This window comes from Rhinopithecus roxellana, chromosome 16 (assembly GCF_007565055.1).
Source record: "Rhinopithecus roxellana isolate Shanxi Qingling chromosome 16, ASM756505v1, whole genome shotgun sequence".
NCBI classification, from domain to species: Eukaryota; Metazoa; Chordata; class Mammalia; order Primates; family Cercopithecidae; genus Rhinopithecus; species Rhinopithecus roxellana.
In genome coordinates this window covers 103,875,139-103,893,026 of record NC_044564.1, presented here as the reverse complement: position 1 = coordinate 103,893,026, position 17,888 = coordinate 103,875,139, and the positions used below count along the sequence as shown (strand labels likewise).

At 38.7% G+C, this 17,888-nt stretch overlaps 1 protein-coding gene across 3 annotated transcripts in view; it reads left to right on the top strand.

Annotated features, from left to right (window-relative positions):
- The window catches only part of SLC44A1 (solute carrier family 44 member 1), a 198,827-nt gene that overhangs the window by 145,655 nt on the left and 35,284 nt on the right, over positions 1-17,888 (top strand). For 2 of the 3 annotated variants that reach the window (XM_010353307.2, XM_010353309.2), the window contains 2 exons: positions 2,577-9,862; positions 10,180-11,177. The exons of the other annotated variant lie outside the window; for it this stretch is intronic. In XM_010353307.2, the coding sequence (XP_010351609.1) occupies positions 2,577-2,600 (24 nt within the window). In that variant the 3' untranslated portion in view covers positions 2,601-9,862; positions 10,180-11,177. Of the gene's footprint in view, positions 1-2,576; positions 9,863-10,179; positions 11,178-17,888 lie in introns of those variants that run through there. 3 annotated transcript variants of the gene reach the window in all.

Below are 17,888 nucleotides of genomic sequence, written 5' to 3'. Positions count from 1 at the left end.
TTTAATAAATGATTTGATTTATAGCAAACTTGTCCAACCTGCTGCCTGTGGGCTGCATAGGGCTTAGGAAGGCTTTCAGCACAAATTCGTACAGTTTATTACAACATGAGATTTTTTTGTGTTTCTTTTTTTTAAGCCCATCAGCTATCCTTAATGTATTTTATATGCAGCCCAAGACAATTCTTCCAGGGTGGCCTGGGGAAGCCAAAAGATTGGATACTGCTGATTTATAGGTTTTCAACTTTAAAATATATGGTATAAAATAAGTTCATTTAAGTAGGTCGGGCATGGTGGCTCATGCCTGTAATCGGATTGCCTGAGCTCAGGAGTTTGAGACCACCCTGGGCAAAACGGTGAATCCCCGTCTCTACTAAAATACAAAAAAAAAAAAAAAAAAAAAAAAAAAAATCCCGTCTCTACTAAAATACAAAAAAAAAAAAAAAAAAAATTAGCCGGGCATGGCAGTAAGTGCCTGTAATCCCAGTTACTTGGGAGGCTGAGGCAGGAGAATTGCTTGAACCTGGGAGGTGGCGGTTGCAGTGAGCCAAGATTGCGCCATTGCATTCCAGCCTAGGCGACAGAGCGAGACTCCATCTTAAAAAAAAAAAAAAGTATATATATGGTATAAAATAAGCTCATTTAAGAGTAAAGGAAATAGGCTCATTTATGGGGGGAGGCAGGGAGGCTATATGTATATGCAAACTAATTGCATATTCAACCTAAGTTAAAGCCTCAATAAAATATTTAGATATAAACCCTTTTCTCTATAACCCTTTCCAGTGCCTATTTTGGTGTTACTGTTACTTAATAGCATGAATAATTATAAAATCAACTTTAAATGTTTAGATTCCAGAGCACAGATCACTCTAGTACCCACATAGCTCTGAATTTTAAGTTTGCATCACCTAGACATGGATTGCTTGGGCAGATGGCAGCTCACCAGCAATCTTCCCAGTCAGGTTCCATGCCCGCCCTCCACACCTTTCTGTATCCCTCTTACTTCACAAAGGCTGAGGAGGGCAGCAGTGGAGATTCTGCCAACCCTATGGCAACATGGAGAAAGGAGGGAGGCTTCCTTTCTTCTATTGCTTGGTAGTCCTAATTGTTCAGCAAATCGATTCTAAGCCCAAAACTTAAAAAGACATAAGAAATCTTAAAATAAAAACCAAGCTTTTCCCCCTTTTCTGTCTCTCCAGTGATTGAAGCTTTCATTATATCATTCAGTAATAAGCGTTTAAAGAAAGGAAGAAATATTTCGAGGTTGAAGGCTAGGTAATCTTGCCATGAGTTGGCACAGATTTCTATAGTATTATTTAATGAATGGTAGATGAATTGTAGTAGATCAGAATGCAAGTATACTTTCCTTACCTAAACTCCTAATTTATAGGCAATAATCCTGGGAGAATTGCCCAGGTTATGTGGCATTCTACCAGATGCCAAATATTTTAGGAAGAGTTCTTTCCTATTAGTATTTTCAGTTTTGAAATAGTGTCCCTTACTTCAAACAATGCATTAAAATCTTCATTTAATTTTTGCTTTCATTTTAAGTTGTTCATCAGTTCATTGCTTGCAGATTAATGGCAAAAACCCTCTTCTGCATCCCAAAATACATCTTCTATGTGCATTGTTCTGGTGCTTTGGACATTGTAGCATTGGGTCCCTAAGAATAATGTTTTCAATGGTTAAAATGCTCCCCGAAGACAAGTGTGAAATGTTGCTCACAGAGCAGTTTTATTTTCTCAGCACCTCAGTACCTTCTTTATTTCTCTTCCACAGTATGCATGGTTAGAGTTGGCTCCTACTAACACCATTCCCTTGCATGTGTTTCTAAAAATCTATTTGAGAAATTTCTACCTTAAGTTTGGGGATTGATAGAATTTAGGATTGCTTATTTGTATTTGCTTGATATAATTTACATGTTGTTGCTGTAGATGAAAGTTCTATAAAAGAGCATCATGCCTGTTTTGCAGTAGCTCTAGAAACATTGCTGCTGTTTGAATTCACTATCTTCCTCCCTCATCAATGGAATCCTTTAATTTAGGCTTCATTTTTAGCCTATACAATAATGTTCAGTAAAATGAGGTTTTATATTTTCCTTTTGACAAGGGATCATTGAACTAAACATGAGAACTTCCAGTTTTGTTCTCGAACTTTTCCCTGAGAGAGGCTCACTAGTTAAGGAAACTTTAAAGATTTATCAATTTTTTTATGATTCTTTGAAAGTGATTTTGGATAAATGTACCAAAAGTGATGAAGAGGTTTAGGAAAGAGATTTTCTGACTGTCTGCTTGCTATCATATAGGAAAGAACTTAAAGAGAAAAGGGAGGAAAAATCCTAGACACTGTAGGAACATGGGCTAGAGAAGTATGCTCTGTGTATCTCAGAGATGATCCTGGAGAAAGTGTGACTTTCAACATTCGTAAGAATTTCAGCTCCAGGAATTCAGGGGAGAAGGATTCTCAGTCCATTTTGCCATCTTGCTGTTTGTGACCATGTGTATATTTGTAACATCATTCATGATCTCCTTTTAATGGTAATTGTCTAAGATTATACTCTGTATGACTTTGTTTTCTAGGCTTCGGGAGCAAGTTCTGCTTGAACCTAGCCGACGGTTATGGAAACCCATTGACATTCCAAAACAATATATACACATAACTATGTATTTGTGTGTGTGGGTGTGTGTATATATGTATATGTATGTGTGTATATATGTATATGTATATACACACACACACATAAATCAGCCAAAATCAGAGAAAAGGAACAGGGATTTAATACCTTTTTTATGCTTATTTTTGTCAAACATGTACTCCTTTCATACGGGTGGCTTTTACAAGGCAAATTCCGTCATTTAATGTTTTCAACTGTAATTGTCTTAATGGAAATGTTAAAATTCATATCTGATTAACATTTTTAATAACTTAGAGGAGATTTTAACTTTAGTTATTTAAAAATAGGTAAAATTATTGTACCAAATTATGTCTAAAGTTTATTCAGGGGTGATTTCCCTGATGTGTGTATAAAATCAAGATCTTATTTTGCTGATGCATAAGTCCTAGTGGGTCAAGACTAGGCATATGCTTTCAGATAAATAAGGAATTACTCCAGTCAGTTTCCCCCAATCAAAGAAGCCATGTCATTTTACTTTTAGAAACATACAAGTGGGCCCAATATGGGAATTTTCATAATAGTTCATACATTTGTCAGCTAACATTAAAAGGTAACCAACTCCTCAGGTATTTGTAGTTTACCCTAACGCTTCTTTAAAAGAAAGTAGGTAAAAAAAGAAAAGGGTAGATAATCTTTCGTATGCAAACTTTTTCCTTATATTTTGTCTTTCTTTCCTTTTTGACTTTAGTAGCATCCTCCACACATTTGTGTGCCTGATTTGAAAGGAAGCTGGAGCACCCAGTGAGTTTAGCCTTTAAGTTTCTGTGTATTGATTTGCAGATTAAGTAATGCTGGGAGGAATAAAGATGGGACAGAAACATGGAACATAAAGCATTGAAAATTGCGGTGCTTGGGCTTCTGCTTCAGAGTAACGTCAGTGGCTTAGGGTTAAATGGCCATTTTATTCAAATGCTTGCTATACAATCTGAAAACACACTGGCAGGTGCTCCTCTCCTTGGCAATTCATTGAGTATCCAGAGTTCTACAATGTTTAACTGAAGAATTGGCTAATGTGTTGATCCTCCAGTGTGACTGTTTTTTTTGTTTGGGGGTGGGTCTGGGGTTTTTTGCTTTTTTATTCCTGAAGCTTACCAGATATGAATGGCTAATATTCCATTGTTCTGCTTATTGTAATGGTGAATGCTTTAAGAAAAAAAAAGTGTAATTTGCTAAGAATAATTCATGATCTGTTTATGCGATAACTCCTTTTTGTTACAATTTTTTTAAAAAAAGCTATTTTTGTTAATGTAAAGTAAATATTTCAGAGCAAATTTTTTAAACTTATTGCACTAAATACAGGCTCTGTACAAAAAACAAAAAAAGCCTCAGCATTTTATCATTCCATGGAAGGAGAATCTTTTGAAAGAAAGCATTGCCTCCTACCAGAACTAGACAGTGAATGAGACCGGTATCATGGAAATGCATACAAGTAATGTCACTAGGGCTTCATAAGCAGCTGTTTGCTAATGTGCTTCCTTTCAAAGGGTTGGACCTCTAAATTGCTGCAAAAGGTAAATGATATTTTTTTTTAAGTATTGGTGTTCTTTACTCTAGCTAGGCTAAAATTTGCTAAATGCCTTGGTTTCTTTTCAAAGTTCATGTAATATTTCTGATTTTTCAGAATATTTGCAATAAGAGTCTGGATTTTAAAAAACGCACACATACACACAATTAAGAGCTCATGTCTTAGCAAGATCTGGGAAACCAACATTGCAAGAGTAGCTATTTGGAAAGAATAATTCTCCAGAAGTTAACATCTAACATCTAGTATCACCAAACAGTATCACTATTCTCTTTTATTCATTTGATATGGAATAAATATAATTATGTAACTAACAGTTGTCCAAATAGATGAGAGAGCAAATCATGTGAGAAAATTCAGAATACCATCTGTTTCATAGCCACACAGATTTTGGACTTTCGCAAACATTGGGAACTAAATTTAGAATTGGCAAAAGTCTAGAAGATGGGTATCCAAACAGAAGACATTCCAGGAGCTAGCAATTTAAAGAGGTGTCCCTCCAAAGTGACCTGATGGAAGTCCTGAACTTGGAAATTAGGTTCTACTCACTTGGACATCCCTGCATCATGGACTGTTGCTGCTCCCTGTTCCATATGCTCGCAATCTCAGCTATTTGGAAGCCACCAGGAATGCTTTCTAATTATCATTTACAACTAGAACTGTAATCAGAAAGAAATTTTGTATTTTTGTATAACTTGATTGTGTGCCATTTTATATAACAGGTCCTGTTTTACAAATAAATTTTGTTTTACTAACATTGTGTTTAGAAATTATAATCTATGTGTAACCATGTCATTTGAGTTGCAAATTAATTGCCAGGCTGTTTTCCTTAAGTAAATTCATGTGCCATATAGAAATATGCAGATATGCATATACATTACACAGGCACACACAGAGAGATATTTAATATGTGGAATATCACTCTCTCATGAGCTTTATTCCTTGATTAATTTGATAAAGCCTCACAGTGGATTTTAAGCAATATTTAAATGTGTTGAGGTTATGTTTGGATATTCCTGCTGCCTCTTTTCATTCATTTCAAGTCATTCTTCAGCTAGCTATGGGCTGCCTTATTGCTATTCGCTCACTGCTTCCATCTTCTGCCCAAGTGAGAAGAATAGATGAAGAACAGAAATTTATCTGTGAAATGTGGATACCCGAATAATTTTATAAATCATTGATTCTGTGTTGTGGTTTTTGTCTTCCTGTGTGGTGAATCTTCAAAACTGCATTCAGGACTCATATTTCTAGACTTTTAGTTGGGGTCCTCTATTGTCAATTGTAGTAGTGACCAGAGTATCATGGTTTCTACCATCAGATAATTAAAGCTCTGGTGCATAATTTAGACTTTCTAAGCTCCTGCCTCAAGAATAAGGTCTTCCATAATATGGAAGAGAAAAGTTATATTTCATTGTAAATCCAAGAGACCCATTTTCTATGAGAGGCTTACTGGTGCAGTGGTAATAAAACATTAGCAATTTAGCTAGAGCACTGAGATTGTATAATCCTTGCATGGATGAGCAGAGCTCAAAGCCAGTTGCTCCCTTAAACCATTTAATGCAATGGCTAATGTTTAGGATTAAAGTTTTTATTTTATCCTATAAGATAATTAACTCCTAAGTCACTACAACTTAAGTAGCTTAAGTGTATGTTGGTCCCCAAACTTTTTCCATAATGGTTAAGGAGGAGGCACTTACTGAGTTTATTTTAAAGTTATGCTAGAAATGTTCTTTTGTAGAGTTGCTGTCTCTCTCTCTCTTTTTTTCCCCCCACGAAGGGCATTAAGCTGCTGATTGTAAGTGATTTCCAATACCACTGATCTTGGTATCTGCCAAGGGCTTCCTTGCCTTCCCTGGGCAGTTTTAGGATTTCACCCCAGTAGGGGGTATGAGGCACTGACCCCTTTATTCTGGACCCAAACTGCTTTACAGCAGAGTTAATACCTCTCCCTCCCTCTTCAGAACAGCTACAGGAACTGCAGGCACCACATATGTGTGAGGCCACACCACTGCCCCTGAGGCTTCAACCATTTCCACCATGCACTATCACTGGCTACTAACAGCCATTTCAAGAGATCGCGTAGCCTGCAAGGTAGAATTCTGGGATCAGTTCCAAAACCAGAACTGCCAGTAATGTTGACTTGAATATTTGATTTGATTTTTGGTCAGTAACCTTTTCATTTAAATTGGACTTTCCAATAGCCTTAACATGGCCTCTGAGAAGTTTCCTCCAGAAAGGTCTTTAAGCTTTCGCTTTTCAATAAGTAAATTCTTTACTGCTTTTCTACTGCTACTTAAAAACAACAACAACAACACAACTCTCAGAGTCTGGAGGCTTATCAGTGTACCTGCCACAGTTAATTTCTGTATTCTTTTCATACATTCCATCTGACAAGTAAGAGTGCACTATAATGGCTTGCCTAGAGTTGTTAAGAAGTGGTCTGTGAATACATATTGAAAAACTGTGGGTTCATGAGTAAAAGCATAACGCAGAGATTTGTGTATTCTGTATTCACAGCAGAGGCTGCCTTTTGCTTTAAATGCATATTCATGTATCTTTGTGTACTAAGAATGCATGTTAGCCTTTTTGAAAAGTAGGCACTGTTCATACACAGTAGCTTCTTGGAATTAACTCATCTTTGTTAACTTAGTGGCACATAGTCCAAATTTTAAAAAAAGCAAGACCCTCGAGTATGCCAAAAGAAAACCTAAAGCTAGCAAACTTAAAAAACAAAACAAAAATTAAACATGTTGTGTACACTTATGAATTTAGAATAGCACATTTTTTCCATTCAGATTTCATACATTTGAACCAAATTCTTGTACTCCACGTTTTAATTTTAAGAAGATAATTTTAATCCAAGATTTAAATCTTTGAAAATATCTTTCTTATAGAAAACTTCAATGCAGTTTTTAAAGTTACTGATTTCTGTGGAAAACCTTTCTTTTCTATAGAAATACTATAGTGCGCTTTCTTCCTCCCCATCTTGATTTTGTATGTGTAAAGACAAATGATGATTCAGTTTTAATATTACATGAACAATTGCCACTTTTGTAAATTATATGGACAGAATGTGTTCTAAGGAAATTCATTAGTCAATTTGTGGAAAATATATGAAATTGTTAGAGACCTATTAGGCTATTCTTCAGTTTTGATGCTCAGTTTTACAACTTAAATGATTTTCTCCAGGACACGGAGCTCAGAATAATAAAGCTTTTATTGATAGTCTAGTGAAGATCTAGTTGAACATGGAAACATTGTAATTTACAGATGTCTTAGAAATGTTTCATTTTTATTTGCTAAGACCTGAATTTAATATTTGATATTCAAAAACAAATTATTTTGAAGGGGCAATGGGTCTCTTTGAGCTTAAGAAAGTTATGGACTATCTTTCTCTCAAATGCACATCGCATGTCTGTGAACACTCAAAATGCTCATAGAATCTCAGGGCCCTCAGACTGCCAGCTGCCACCCCTCCACCCCCTCAGAGTCTTAATGAACCCAAGTCAAAAGCCTGCTCTAAAGTTGTTCTGATAATGTGTTTTGAAATGAGGAAGTGATTAGGCCTCCACTAGAGATACTTTTGAGATGATGCTTACCACCTTCTGACCTGGAATCATTTTTATAACTTAAAGACTTTATGTAATTTAGTAGCAGGTTAGGGAATAGAAACCACACTAATCTGAAGGAATAACAAGATGATCAACACTGACTCTTCATGACAGTAAGATTTTCTTTCCTTGGAGGTATGAGGGTGTGTGTGTGTGTGTGTGTGTGTCCTTGGGGGTTATTTGGGGCAAGGTAGCAGATTATTTGCAGTGAGCCAAAAAAAAAAAAAAAAAAAATCCAAGAAGAAATAAATAGGGAATCTTTGTAATTAATCCATCTACCAAAACACTTGATTCTTTTTATTGTAACTCAGCTATGACATTATGTGGCTTAGTGTTATCAGTATATTACTGTCTTAAAATATATTTGTCAACATGTCCAGGAACAGTTGAAGATGATGATAAATTAGCAAACTCAAGTGTAGTCCATAGTTGGCAAAAAATAAATTTGGTAGAAAGTTGGAGGAGCAGATGCTAAAGGTAGAAATGCAAAAGGTGTTTTTTCTCCCTGCATAAATCAGGGAGGTGTTTTCTGTTTTAGTGTTTTCCAGTCACCCACTAGAGCAGCTTGGGACCGCTCTGCCAATAGAACTCTGCCCCCAGTCCCTTCCCTACTCCATCTTCTTTAGGAATATGTGAATTTCTTCACATCCGCACCTAGTGCTGTTAGGTAAGGGTGCTGCATCTATATGGAAGGCTCCCTGGGCCCTTGAAAAAGCAGGCAGACACTCATCAAGGGGTTTGAAGTTCTTGTGAAATTTGATCCCAGTGGCTCATGATTTATAGTCAGACATCAAACCATTGCCTACCTTTTCAGGCTGAAGAAAGTGGGAATGTCATAACCGGCTGGTGAAGAAAGGAGAAAAGTCAGCTCCCTACTCCGCCCCACACTCCTATAAAAGTTTGGGGGTTTTTTGTTTGTTTTTGCTTTTTTTTGAGACCGAGTCTTGCTCTATCGCCAGGCTAGAATGCGGTGGCACGATCTTGGCTCATTGCAACCTCCACCTCCCAGGTTCAAGCGATTCTCCTGCATCAACCTCCTGATTAGCTGGGACCACAGGCATGTGCCACCACGCCCAGCTAATTATAGTATTTTTAGTAGAGACGGGGTTTCACCATGTTGGCCAGGCTGATCTCGAACTCCTGACCTCCGGTGATCCACCCGCCTCAGCCTCCCGAAGTGCTGGGATTACAGGCGTGAGCCACCGTGCCCGGCCTAGAAGAGCTTTAATGAACCTTCCACAATAGTAAATGCAGAGACCACTGGTGGAAATTCCCATATTGGATAGAAAAGGGCCTAAGTCCAGTGTAAGTATCTAAATTTGATATGTCTTTTTGTCACAGAAGTGTAGGACTTAAAGGGAATATTCTGACCTTCGTGTATGAATCTGATCCACCCATCCTGTCAGCTAGGATTATAATTTGAGCTGTTGTTTCAGGAGCATGTGTTAAATCATATGAGTAAAAAAAAAAAAGTGGGCATTGAAAAAAAAGACTTGGGAATAATTGGGCAGATAGAATGGGTTCCATGGATCATTCTAGTTGCCACTAGAAAATGTGAGCTCCTTCTTCATTTACCATGTTGATAATCAGGTTGTGACTTTTTTTTTTTTTTTTTTTTTTCTGTAAATTGTATTAGATACCACACAGGAATGTGACAGTAATAGGATAGCTTTGGGGGTTGGTGATTTGAAACAGGGACTATTAAGTAGATTTTCCCCATTCTCTAGGTTCCAGTAGTCTGTGCTCAGCACTTGGTTTTTGGTCCCTATTGTTTTTGCCTATTTTGATTTTCTGAAATGATCCCATGGGGACAGTTAACTTTCCTTCTGCTGTGTTGCCTTAATGCTAGTAGATCGTGTTGTGTCGTTGGAGTTTTCTAATTTCTTCCCTATATGAGGGTACTAAGAGCTCCATAATGAAAAGAAGTTTTTATACTTTCAAAATATTCTGGACCACTGAATGCACTTCTAATAGATCTTACACTTAAAGAAGTTAGTTCAGTGGTTGTTAACTGATTTGATTACAGGAGGAAAAAAAAACTTTATAACTAACAAAAAGGTGGGCCGGGCGCGGTGGCTCAAGCCTGTAATCCCAGCACTTTGGGAGGCCGAGACGGGCGGATCACGAGGTCAGGAGATCGAGACCATCCTGGCTAACACGGTGAAACCCCGTCTCTACTAAAAATACAAAAACTAGCCGGGTGAGGTGGCGGGCGCCTGTAGTCCCAGCTACTCGGGAGGCTGAGGCAGGAGAATGGCGTAAACCCGGGAGGCGGAGCTTGCAGTGAGCTGAGATCTGGCCACTGCACTCCAGTCCGGGTGACAGAGTGAGACTCCGCCTCAAAAAAAAAAAAAAAAAAAAAAAAAAACAAAAAGGTGGGGAGAAAAGTGTGAAGGGCATCAAGCAAAATGACAGGGGCTTCAAAAAACAACCAAAGACAAAACCCTATCTTCTGAAGACCAAAGGTCCAACTTTACTTACTGGCTGGCACAGCCTTTCTGAACTCCTTGAGTTTAGAATGGAGCTCCTAGAATAATGCAGCCAAATTTAAAGATCAGTCAATACAGTAGGGACCTGCTATTGATCTCTTAGGCACTGAGTCTTCACATCCATTGTCAAGCCCAGCCCAGCGTATGGGGTGATATGAGCAGAAAACACACATCAGTGTGTTTTGATTTCTTGTGGCTGTGTAATGTGGCATGAGAAGTATGTTGTGGTGCCACATATTTCTCAATGTGATGCCTTTTTGTCTTTTTTTTTTTTTTTTTTTGCCATTTGCATTCTATTTCGTAGTGCCAGAATGAATTTTTGTATCTTGTCTTGTCTTTGTCCATTATAAACTGGAGGATCACAGTTAAGCCTTCCATAGTTTGGGATCATTTACCTTACCGTTATTTTGGATTTTTTTCTTGTTACAGTGTCACTACACTGTATTCATGTGGGGGAACAAACATGTAGGTGCTTGAACATGCCCCACAGACACAGTTGTAGCCCCAGTATTTGTGACTGTCGTTATTGACACAGTGCAGACTTTACAGATGGAGCATTATGCTCTCAGAGGACTTTAAAATATGTATATTAAGCAATTAACTTTCTGGAGTTGGAGTTATCAAATCTTGCTGGGAAATTAACTTCCAAGAGCTCTGAACTGGATGGAATTCCATCTGGCTTCAGAGAACAATGAGCCTATATGAAATAGAGCTTTGAAATGTTTTTCTTGTGCAGAAATATGAACTAGAAAGAAAAGTGCTGATCTAATGCTAAGTTTTCTCTGTGTACTGACTCAGTTGCCAGAATTATAATGAAAACTGTATTTTAGTCTAACAAATGTATAGAATTTTTTATGTAATAAATAAAATTTTGTAGGAAAGAATGTTACTGTCTACTGTGTTGTAACACTTCCCCATGCCCAGGGTGGTGACTGATAAAATCATGGGCAACATCTTCGTTTCAAATTAGGTCAGTATGCTGCAAGGGTGCCCCAGAATTTCCCATCTATTCTTTTCTGTCTCTCACAGCATGTGCTGGGGGCTTCGGAATAACAAATATAAATGTCCTAAAACCAGTTTCTGAAGTACAAAGTTCATTCACTGCCTGGCCAGGCTTCATAGCTGGAGTCTGAGTTGCCATGTGAATGCTAAGATTGCAACTGAACTCAATCATCAGGCAGAGTAGAAAAGCCTCCACTGGCCTGGACATAGTGGCTCACGCCTGTAATCCCAGCACTTTGGACTTTGGGAGGCCGAGGTGGGTGGATCACGAGATCAGGAGATTGAGACCATCCTAGCTAACACAGTGAAACCCCGTCTCTACTAAAAAAAATACAAAAAAATTAGCCGGGCATGGTGGCACATTAATGTAATCCCAGCTACTCGGGAGGCTGAGGCAGGAGAATGACCTGAACCCAGGAGGCGGAGCTTGCAGTGAGCCAAGATTGCCTCACTGCACTGCAGCCTGGGCGACAGAGCGAGACTCACTCTCAAAAAAAGAAAAGAAAAAAAAAAAAGAAGAAGAAAAGCCTCCACTGGACAGTGTCCATCGTGGAAAGCATTCACTGTACCTGGTACAGTGGTCTACACATGAATTGAAGCCTGGATCTGTACTGAGTTTAGTGCATTTGTGAAACCATGGTGCCATCATTTAGGCAGTAGCTGTGCCCCATTGAAAGTTTAGAAAAATCAAGCTTTTTAAAAACCAATAATTTTAGGTAATATTAGGGACTAAGGAAGGGATGTTCTTAAGTGGAAGACCTTTTGCAATACCGTACACCTCTCCTAATTTGTTTTGTTATTTTGGATTTTTCTTGAGAGGCTGCACTGTAAACTGCCTTTTATTAACAAATGTGAGCTGATGATAGTCCTGGCTGTTTATACCATCCTGCCAAAAAGAGTTGTTACAGAATAATTGTGAGGAGGCTTAAACACTGGAGGAATTTGAGATTCTGAAGAATATTAACCAATCTGGACTGTTCTTTCTTTTTTTGAGTGGTTCTGATGCAGATTGACGTAATTCTGTTATATAGACTACCTAATTATTAAAGAGCCTGTGAAAAGCCTCACGTCTGAAAGGTACCTGAAAGTCTTTTCTTTCTGTTTGGCTATGGAAAGTGTACTCTGTACTTAACCTCAAATCGAAGGAAATAAAAATCTAGAGGATTCTTTCAGGAGGCACAAAACTTATGCACCCTATCTTAATATGTAAGTAGTAATTAAAATGTTAGCTGCTTTAAATAGCTGTACAGCTCAAAGCTCTTAGAGATGTTGAAGGGTTCAGAAAGAAGCTGGTACCTCGAGAGGCTCTTTGGCCTCATATCTTTGATCAGATGCTGTGGAACTAACCCACTGGGTTTGTGCCTCTACCAGGGGTGTCCAATCTTTTGGCTTTCCTGGGCCACACTAGAAGAGGAAGAATTGTCTTGGGCCACACATAAAATACGCTAACACTAACCATAGCTGATGAGCCAAGAAAAAAAAATAACACACACACAAAATCTTTTAAGAAGGTTTACGAATTTGTGTCAAGCTGTATTCAAAGCCATCCTGGGCGGCATGCGTCTCGCGGGCCGTGGGTTGGATAAGCTTGCTCTACACGTTGTTTTTTTCACTTGTGGCAAATAGTAGTGAAGAAAAGAAATGCTTTATGCCTTTAATTTGATAATATGCCTCATGTCATTTACTGTCCCAATTCCAAGAAAAATAATTTTAGCAGATTCACCTAGGTTAAATTTAGGATTCCAGAAAAAGTAAAGCTAAGCTACTAGACCATTACATGGGCTTATCAGCAATTTCAATAGAAATCTTAAAGCGCTCTAGGTACTTACAAGCTCCCTGGCCAGGACTGTCAGACTAGAGAGGCAACAGTAAGAAACTGCCTTCAAGGCAAAACAAAGCGGCTTTCAGTCAGTCTCGGGTTACATCCTGTAACCTCACACTGGGAGACAGGATATTAGGTATTTAAGGTTGGTCTACTCCATCTTCCAGAAAGGATTCTCACAGCTTACAACAAAATAAAACAATTTTAACACACATGCACACACAAGTTGTGTAATAAGCAAACTGAAAAAATTGAGAAAAGGAGATTAGCTATGTAAGAATCCCAGGCTAGGCATATGACTAAATTCCAAGCTTCCTGTCAGTCCTGTGAAAGAGAAAATCAAGAAAGGTACATGTTTAATGTTAAGTTTTAAAAAGCGTAAATAGAAGTTCAATAGGAAGGACTGGGTAGGCATTCACAATGATGTAAATAATATTTAATACGTTGGATTAATATTTATAACATAGTTAGTGAAGAAAGCAGGGGCTCAAGCAATGCATGATCTCATTTATATGAAATAAATATTCTTACACATCTTAAAATAAAGGTATAGTAGATGCTCTCTCAGTCCTGTAGGCACTGGTAGTTAACTGATTAATTGAAAAATTGGGTTGAGGAGGAGAATCATTAAAAATGAAAATTGTTTGCCGGGCACCGTGGCTCACACCTGTAATCCCAGCACTTTGGGAGGCTGAGGTGGGTGGATCACGACGTCAAGAGATCGAGACCATCCTGGCCAACACGGTGAAAACCCATCTCTACTAAAAATAAAACAATTAGCTGAGTGTGGTGGCACACGCCTGTAGTCCCAGCTACTCGGGAGGCTGAGGCAGGAGAATCGCTTGAACCAGGGAGGTGGAGGTTACAGTCAGATGAGATTGCGCCACTGCACTCCAGCCTGGCGACAGAGGGAGACACCATCTCAAAAAAAAAATAAAGAAGAAAAAAAGAAAATTGTTTTAAACTACAACATGTAAATGTTTATTGGCCAATTGTTGACATAGGTATATTCTTTCTGACTCTTGACTCTTCCGAAGTTACCTACTGTCTTTGGCATTAAAAACACCAATAATATTAACCTCCCGAAAGTGCAATAATATGAAATATTGATTTATTAAAATGGATAAAAAATTTAGAGATGCTTACGAAGCCCACTGAGTGTAGGTTCCCAGGTTTTAATAATTTTTATAATTTGCTTGCAATGTTTGTATTTCTCACCTACGCATGAGAGTAGTAGTTTTTGCATTTACCTTTATTATATCTTTGCAAGGTATTCAAGCTTTCAAAGGGTTTTTATAGAAACTACTCTTTTCATATTCATTGTTTTTATCAATGTACATAATATTTAAATAATCCTGGCAGTAGCGAAACCACCACACCTGGCATAACATGTTGAAATATACACACCTGACCCTTGTTAGCACAACCTCCTGATGCTGAGAATGAGAACACAGAACACAGGCCTCTGAGTGGAAGCCCCTCTCCAGGAACATTCAGCATACAACAGTCATCAGCCAGTACATTCTACAGAAGCTTGGAAAAGATCAGTTAATCTGGCAAAATGGTTAAGTGAAAGCCAGCTATGAAAGCCATCTATTTACATTTAAAAAATGATAATTATGGTTATCTCTGTTTTGTGGGACTATGAGTAATTTTAGTTTTTTTCTTTGCTTATTTGTATATTTAAAATATTCTATAGTTTTTAATGGGAAAAAATTACATTAAAAACAAATAGCTGGGTAAGATAATAAAATGATAGTAACTAAACCAGTATGATAATAGGCCAATGGAATAGAAGAGAAAGTTTCCAAAACAAATCATATTATTTATAAGGGATTATACCTAAAATAGAATATACATAAAATGAATAAGAAAGGATAGAATCCATTTAATAAATTGTAATTTAGGACAATGGGCTTTCAATTTGAAAACAAATCTAAGTCAAATCTAAATGGATTTAGGATTTTTTGTGTTATTATTATTAGACCAGGGAAAGGTCAGGAGAAGGAGTGGAGAGGATCTGATAAAATTAGAAAGATTAGAAGAAATAATAGAAATGATAGACTTGGCCGGGCGCGGTGGCTCAAGCCTGTAATCCCAGCACTTTGGGAGGCCGAGGCGGGCGGATCACGAGGTCAGGAGTTCGAGACTATCCTGGCTAACACGGTGAAACCCCGTCTCTACTAAAAAATACAAAAAGCTAGCCGGGCGAGGTGGCTGGCGCCTGTAGTCCCAGCTACTCGGGAGGCTGAGGCAGGAGAATGGCGTAAACCCGGGAGGCAGAGCTTGCAGTGAGCTGAGATCCGGCCACTGCAGTCCAGCCGGGCGACAGAGCGAGACTCCGTCTCAAAAAAAAAAAAAAAAAAAAAAAAAAAGAAATGATAGACTTGAAGTAATAGGATGATGAAAATGATAGGTGGGGATTAGGGAGATGCACACCTCACATTTCATGGAAATTGTGATGCGTGAGGCCCATTTCAGATGCATTTCCTAAGCCTGTCCACAGCAGTGTGCTGAATGTATCCATTTTAATTCAACAAGCATTTCCTGAGACCTCTTCTGGTCAGCCAGAGTTATATTCTGGGAGCTCAGTGCTAAATACTGCCTGATCTTAAGTAGCTCACAGCCTAATGAGGGAGGCAGAGAGCAGTGATAAGTAGAGAGTGCTTTGGAGCACAGAGGAAGGTGTTGAGGTGGTTAGGAGAAGCTGTCTCAGCTCAGTCTTGAAGGATGAGCTGGGATTAGCCAGATGATGAAGGGGTGGGAGGGTGGTTCTACCCAGAATAGAAGCACTTTGGCACTCATATAGCAACATGAGGAACACAAGTCGTTCAGAATGTCCAGAGCAAAGAAGATGTGGGTTTGCACCAAGAGGTGACCCTGGAGAGGATACAGGAGTCTTACATGTGTGTTCACATCTAAAGTGTGAGTTGTTTATATATTTGTGCTCCTTTTATTTTCCAAAAAGGCATACATACAAAAAGTTTTTTTTAACCTCAGGCTGGAGTGCAGTGGTCCCATCATAGCTCACTACAGCCTCAAGCTCCTTAGCTCAAGTGATCCTCCCACCTCAGCCTCCAGAATAGCTGAGACTACAGGCATGCACCTTCACACCCAGCTTTTTTTCTTTTCTTTGTTTTTGGAGGGGCAAGGTCTCGCTTTGTTGCCCAGGCTGGTCTCCAACTCCTGGCTTCAAGCAATCTTCCCAACTCGGACTCCCAAAGTGCTGAGATTACAGGTGTGAGCCACCATGCCCAGCCCAAAAAGATTATTAAACTAAAAATATAAAAGCAAAGACATAAACAGGAAGAAACAAATATGCTAGCCTCTAGGACTAATATGGTCACAGTGCATTGAAGCCTTCAATTCTTTCAGCTTTCTTAGCAACCTGATAGGAAAAGAAAACACAAAGATCTACAGAATTTTATTCTCTAGTAGAAGAAAGTTTATGCATTCTTTAATTTACTGTGGAAGCATAAATAACCCACATATGGCTCTTAAATTGGGATTTGGGGATGCTAAGCTGGGGAAGTCCCAGCATTTAATTTCCTGATGTATTATTTGAAGTTGTTACCTCATACCTTATTTAGGTCTGCCTCTATTATGAGTTACACGACATGGTTCTTAAGTGTAAATAAAACAGAAAGATAAGTCTTCATTTATTTCAGATATATTCACTGAGTTCTATATTAGCTAAGAATACCAGAATAAGAGACCCAGCCTCTGCCCTCTGAAAACTCACACCCTATTTAGGAAGCAAAGGAGTAAGCAGATGATTGTAATCTAGTGTGCCAGCCGCTCTAACAGAGTTAACTCAGGAGTAGCAGGGAGACCCACCTGAAGGTGGGAGGGGCAGAGAGGTGGGGCTGTAATAAGTAAATAAGCCTTTGGGGAAAGGGAAGTAGAGTGTTCCAAGGAGGATAGCGTGTGTGAAGAAATTATGATGTACCTGTGAATCTGTACTGAAGTGTAGGTGTGGGGACATGAAATTGGAGCGGTCAGTAGGGATCAGATCTCAAGGGTCTTGCAGGCCACCCTCAGGGTCTTGATTTTATGGTGCAGAAAATGAGGACTTGCTGAAAGATTTTAACCAAGGGAATGTTTGGAGATATTTGCATTTCAGGGGAAAAATTACCCTGACAACAGTGGGGAGTATGGCATGGGATGAGTTGCTTCTGGGCCAGGAAAACAAAGTGAAGAGACCATTGTAATATACCATGTGATTCAGAATGAGAATTCCAACTAGGGCACTAGCAATAAGAATGGAGAGAAAGGGCAGAGAATCGCTTGAACCTGGGAGGTGGAGGTTACAGTGAGCTAAGATTGCGCCACTGCACTCCAGCCTGGGTGACAGAGCAGGACTCATCCCCTTCGCACTCCCCCCCCAAAAAAAAGAATGGAGAGAAAGTGATATATTTAAAAACTAATGGAGGGATAGAAGCATCAAAAACGGATGTTTGGTTGGTGTAAGGGGCCAAGTGAAAGAAAGATGGGAGTGAAGCGTGAATCTCCGGGTCCTGGTTTGCATGCAGCACTGCATTGGAAAATAATTTACTTTTCTCCTGGAAAGAACCACTTTAAGATGAAACCCTTATTTACTTTAATAAAGAGACAAGATAAAATAACAGAAAAAGCACTGACCTAGGATTTGGAATATTTGGATTTATCTCCAGTGCCTCCAGTCCATTCATGGGTTGTTTGTCCTCTCTGCCTGTTTTCTTGACTATAAAATGGAATATGCTCAGTCTGTGCTGTAGGACTACAATGATAA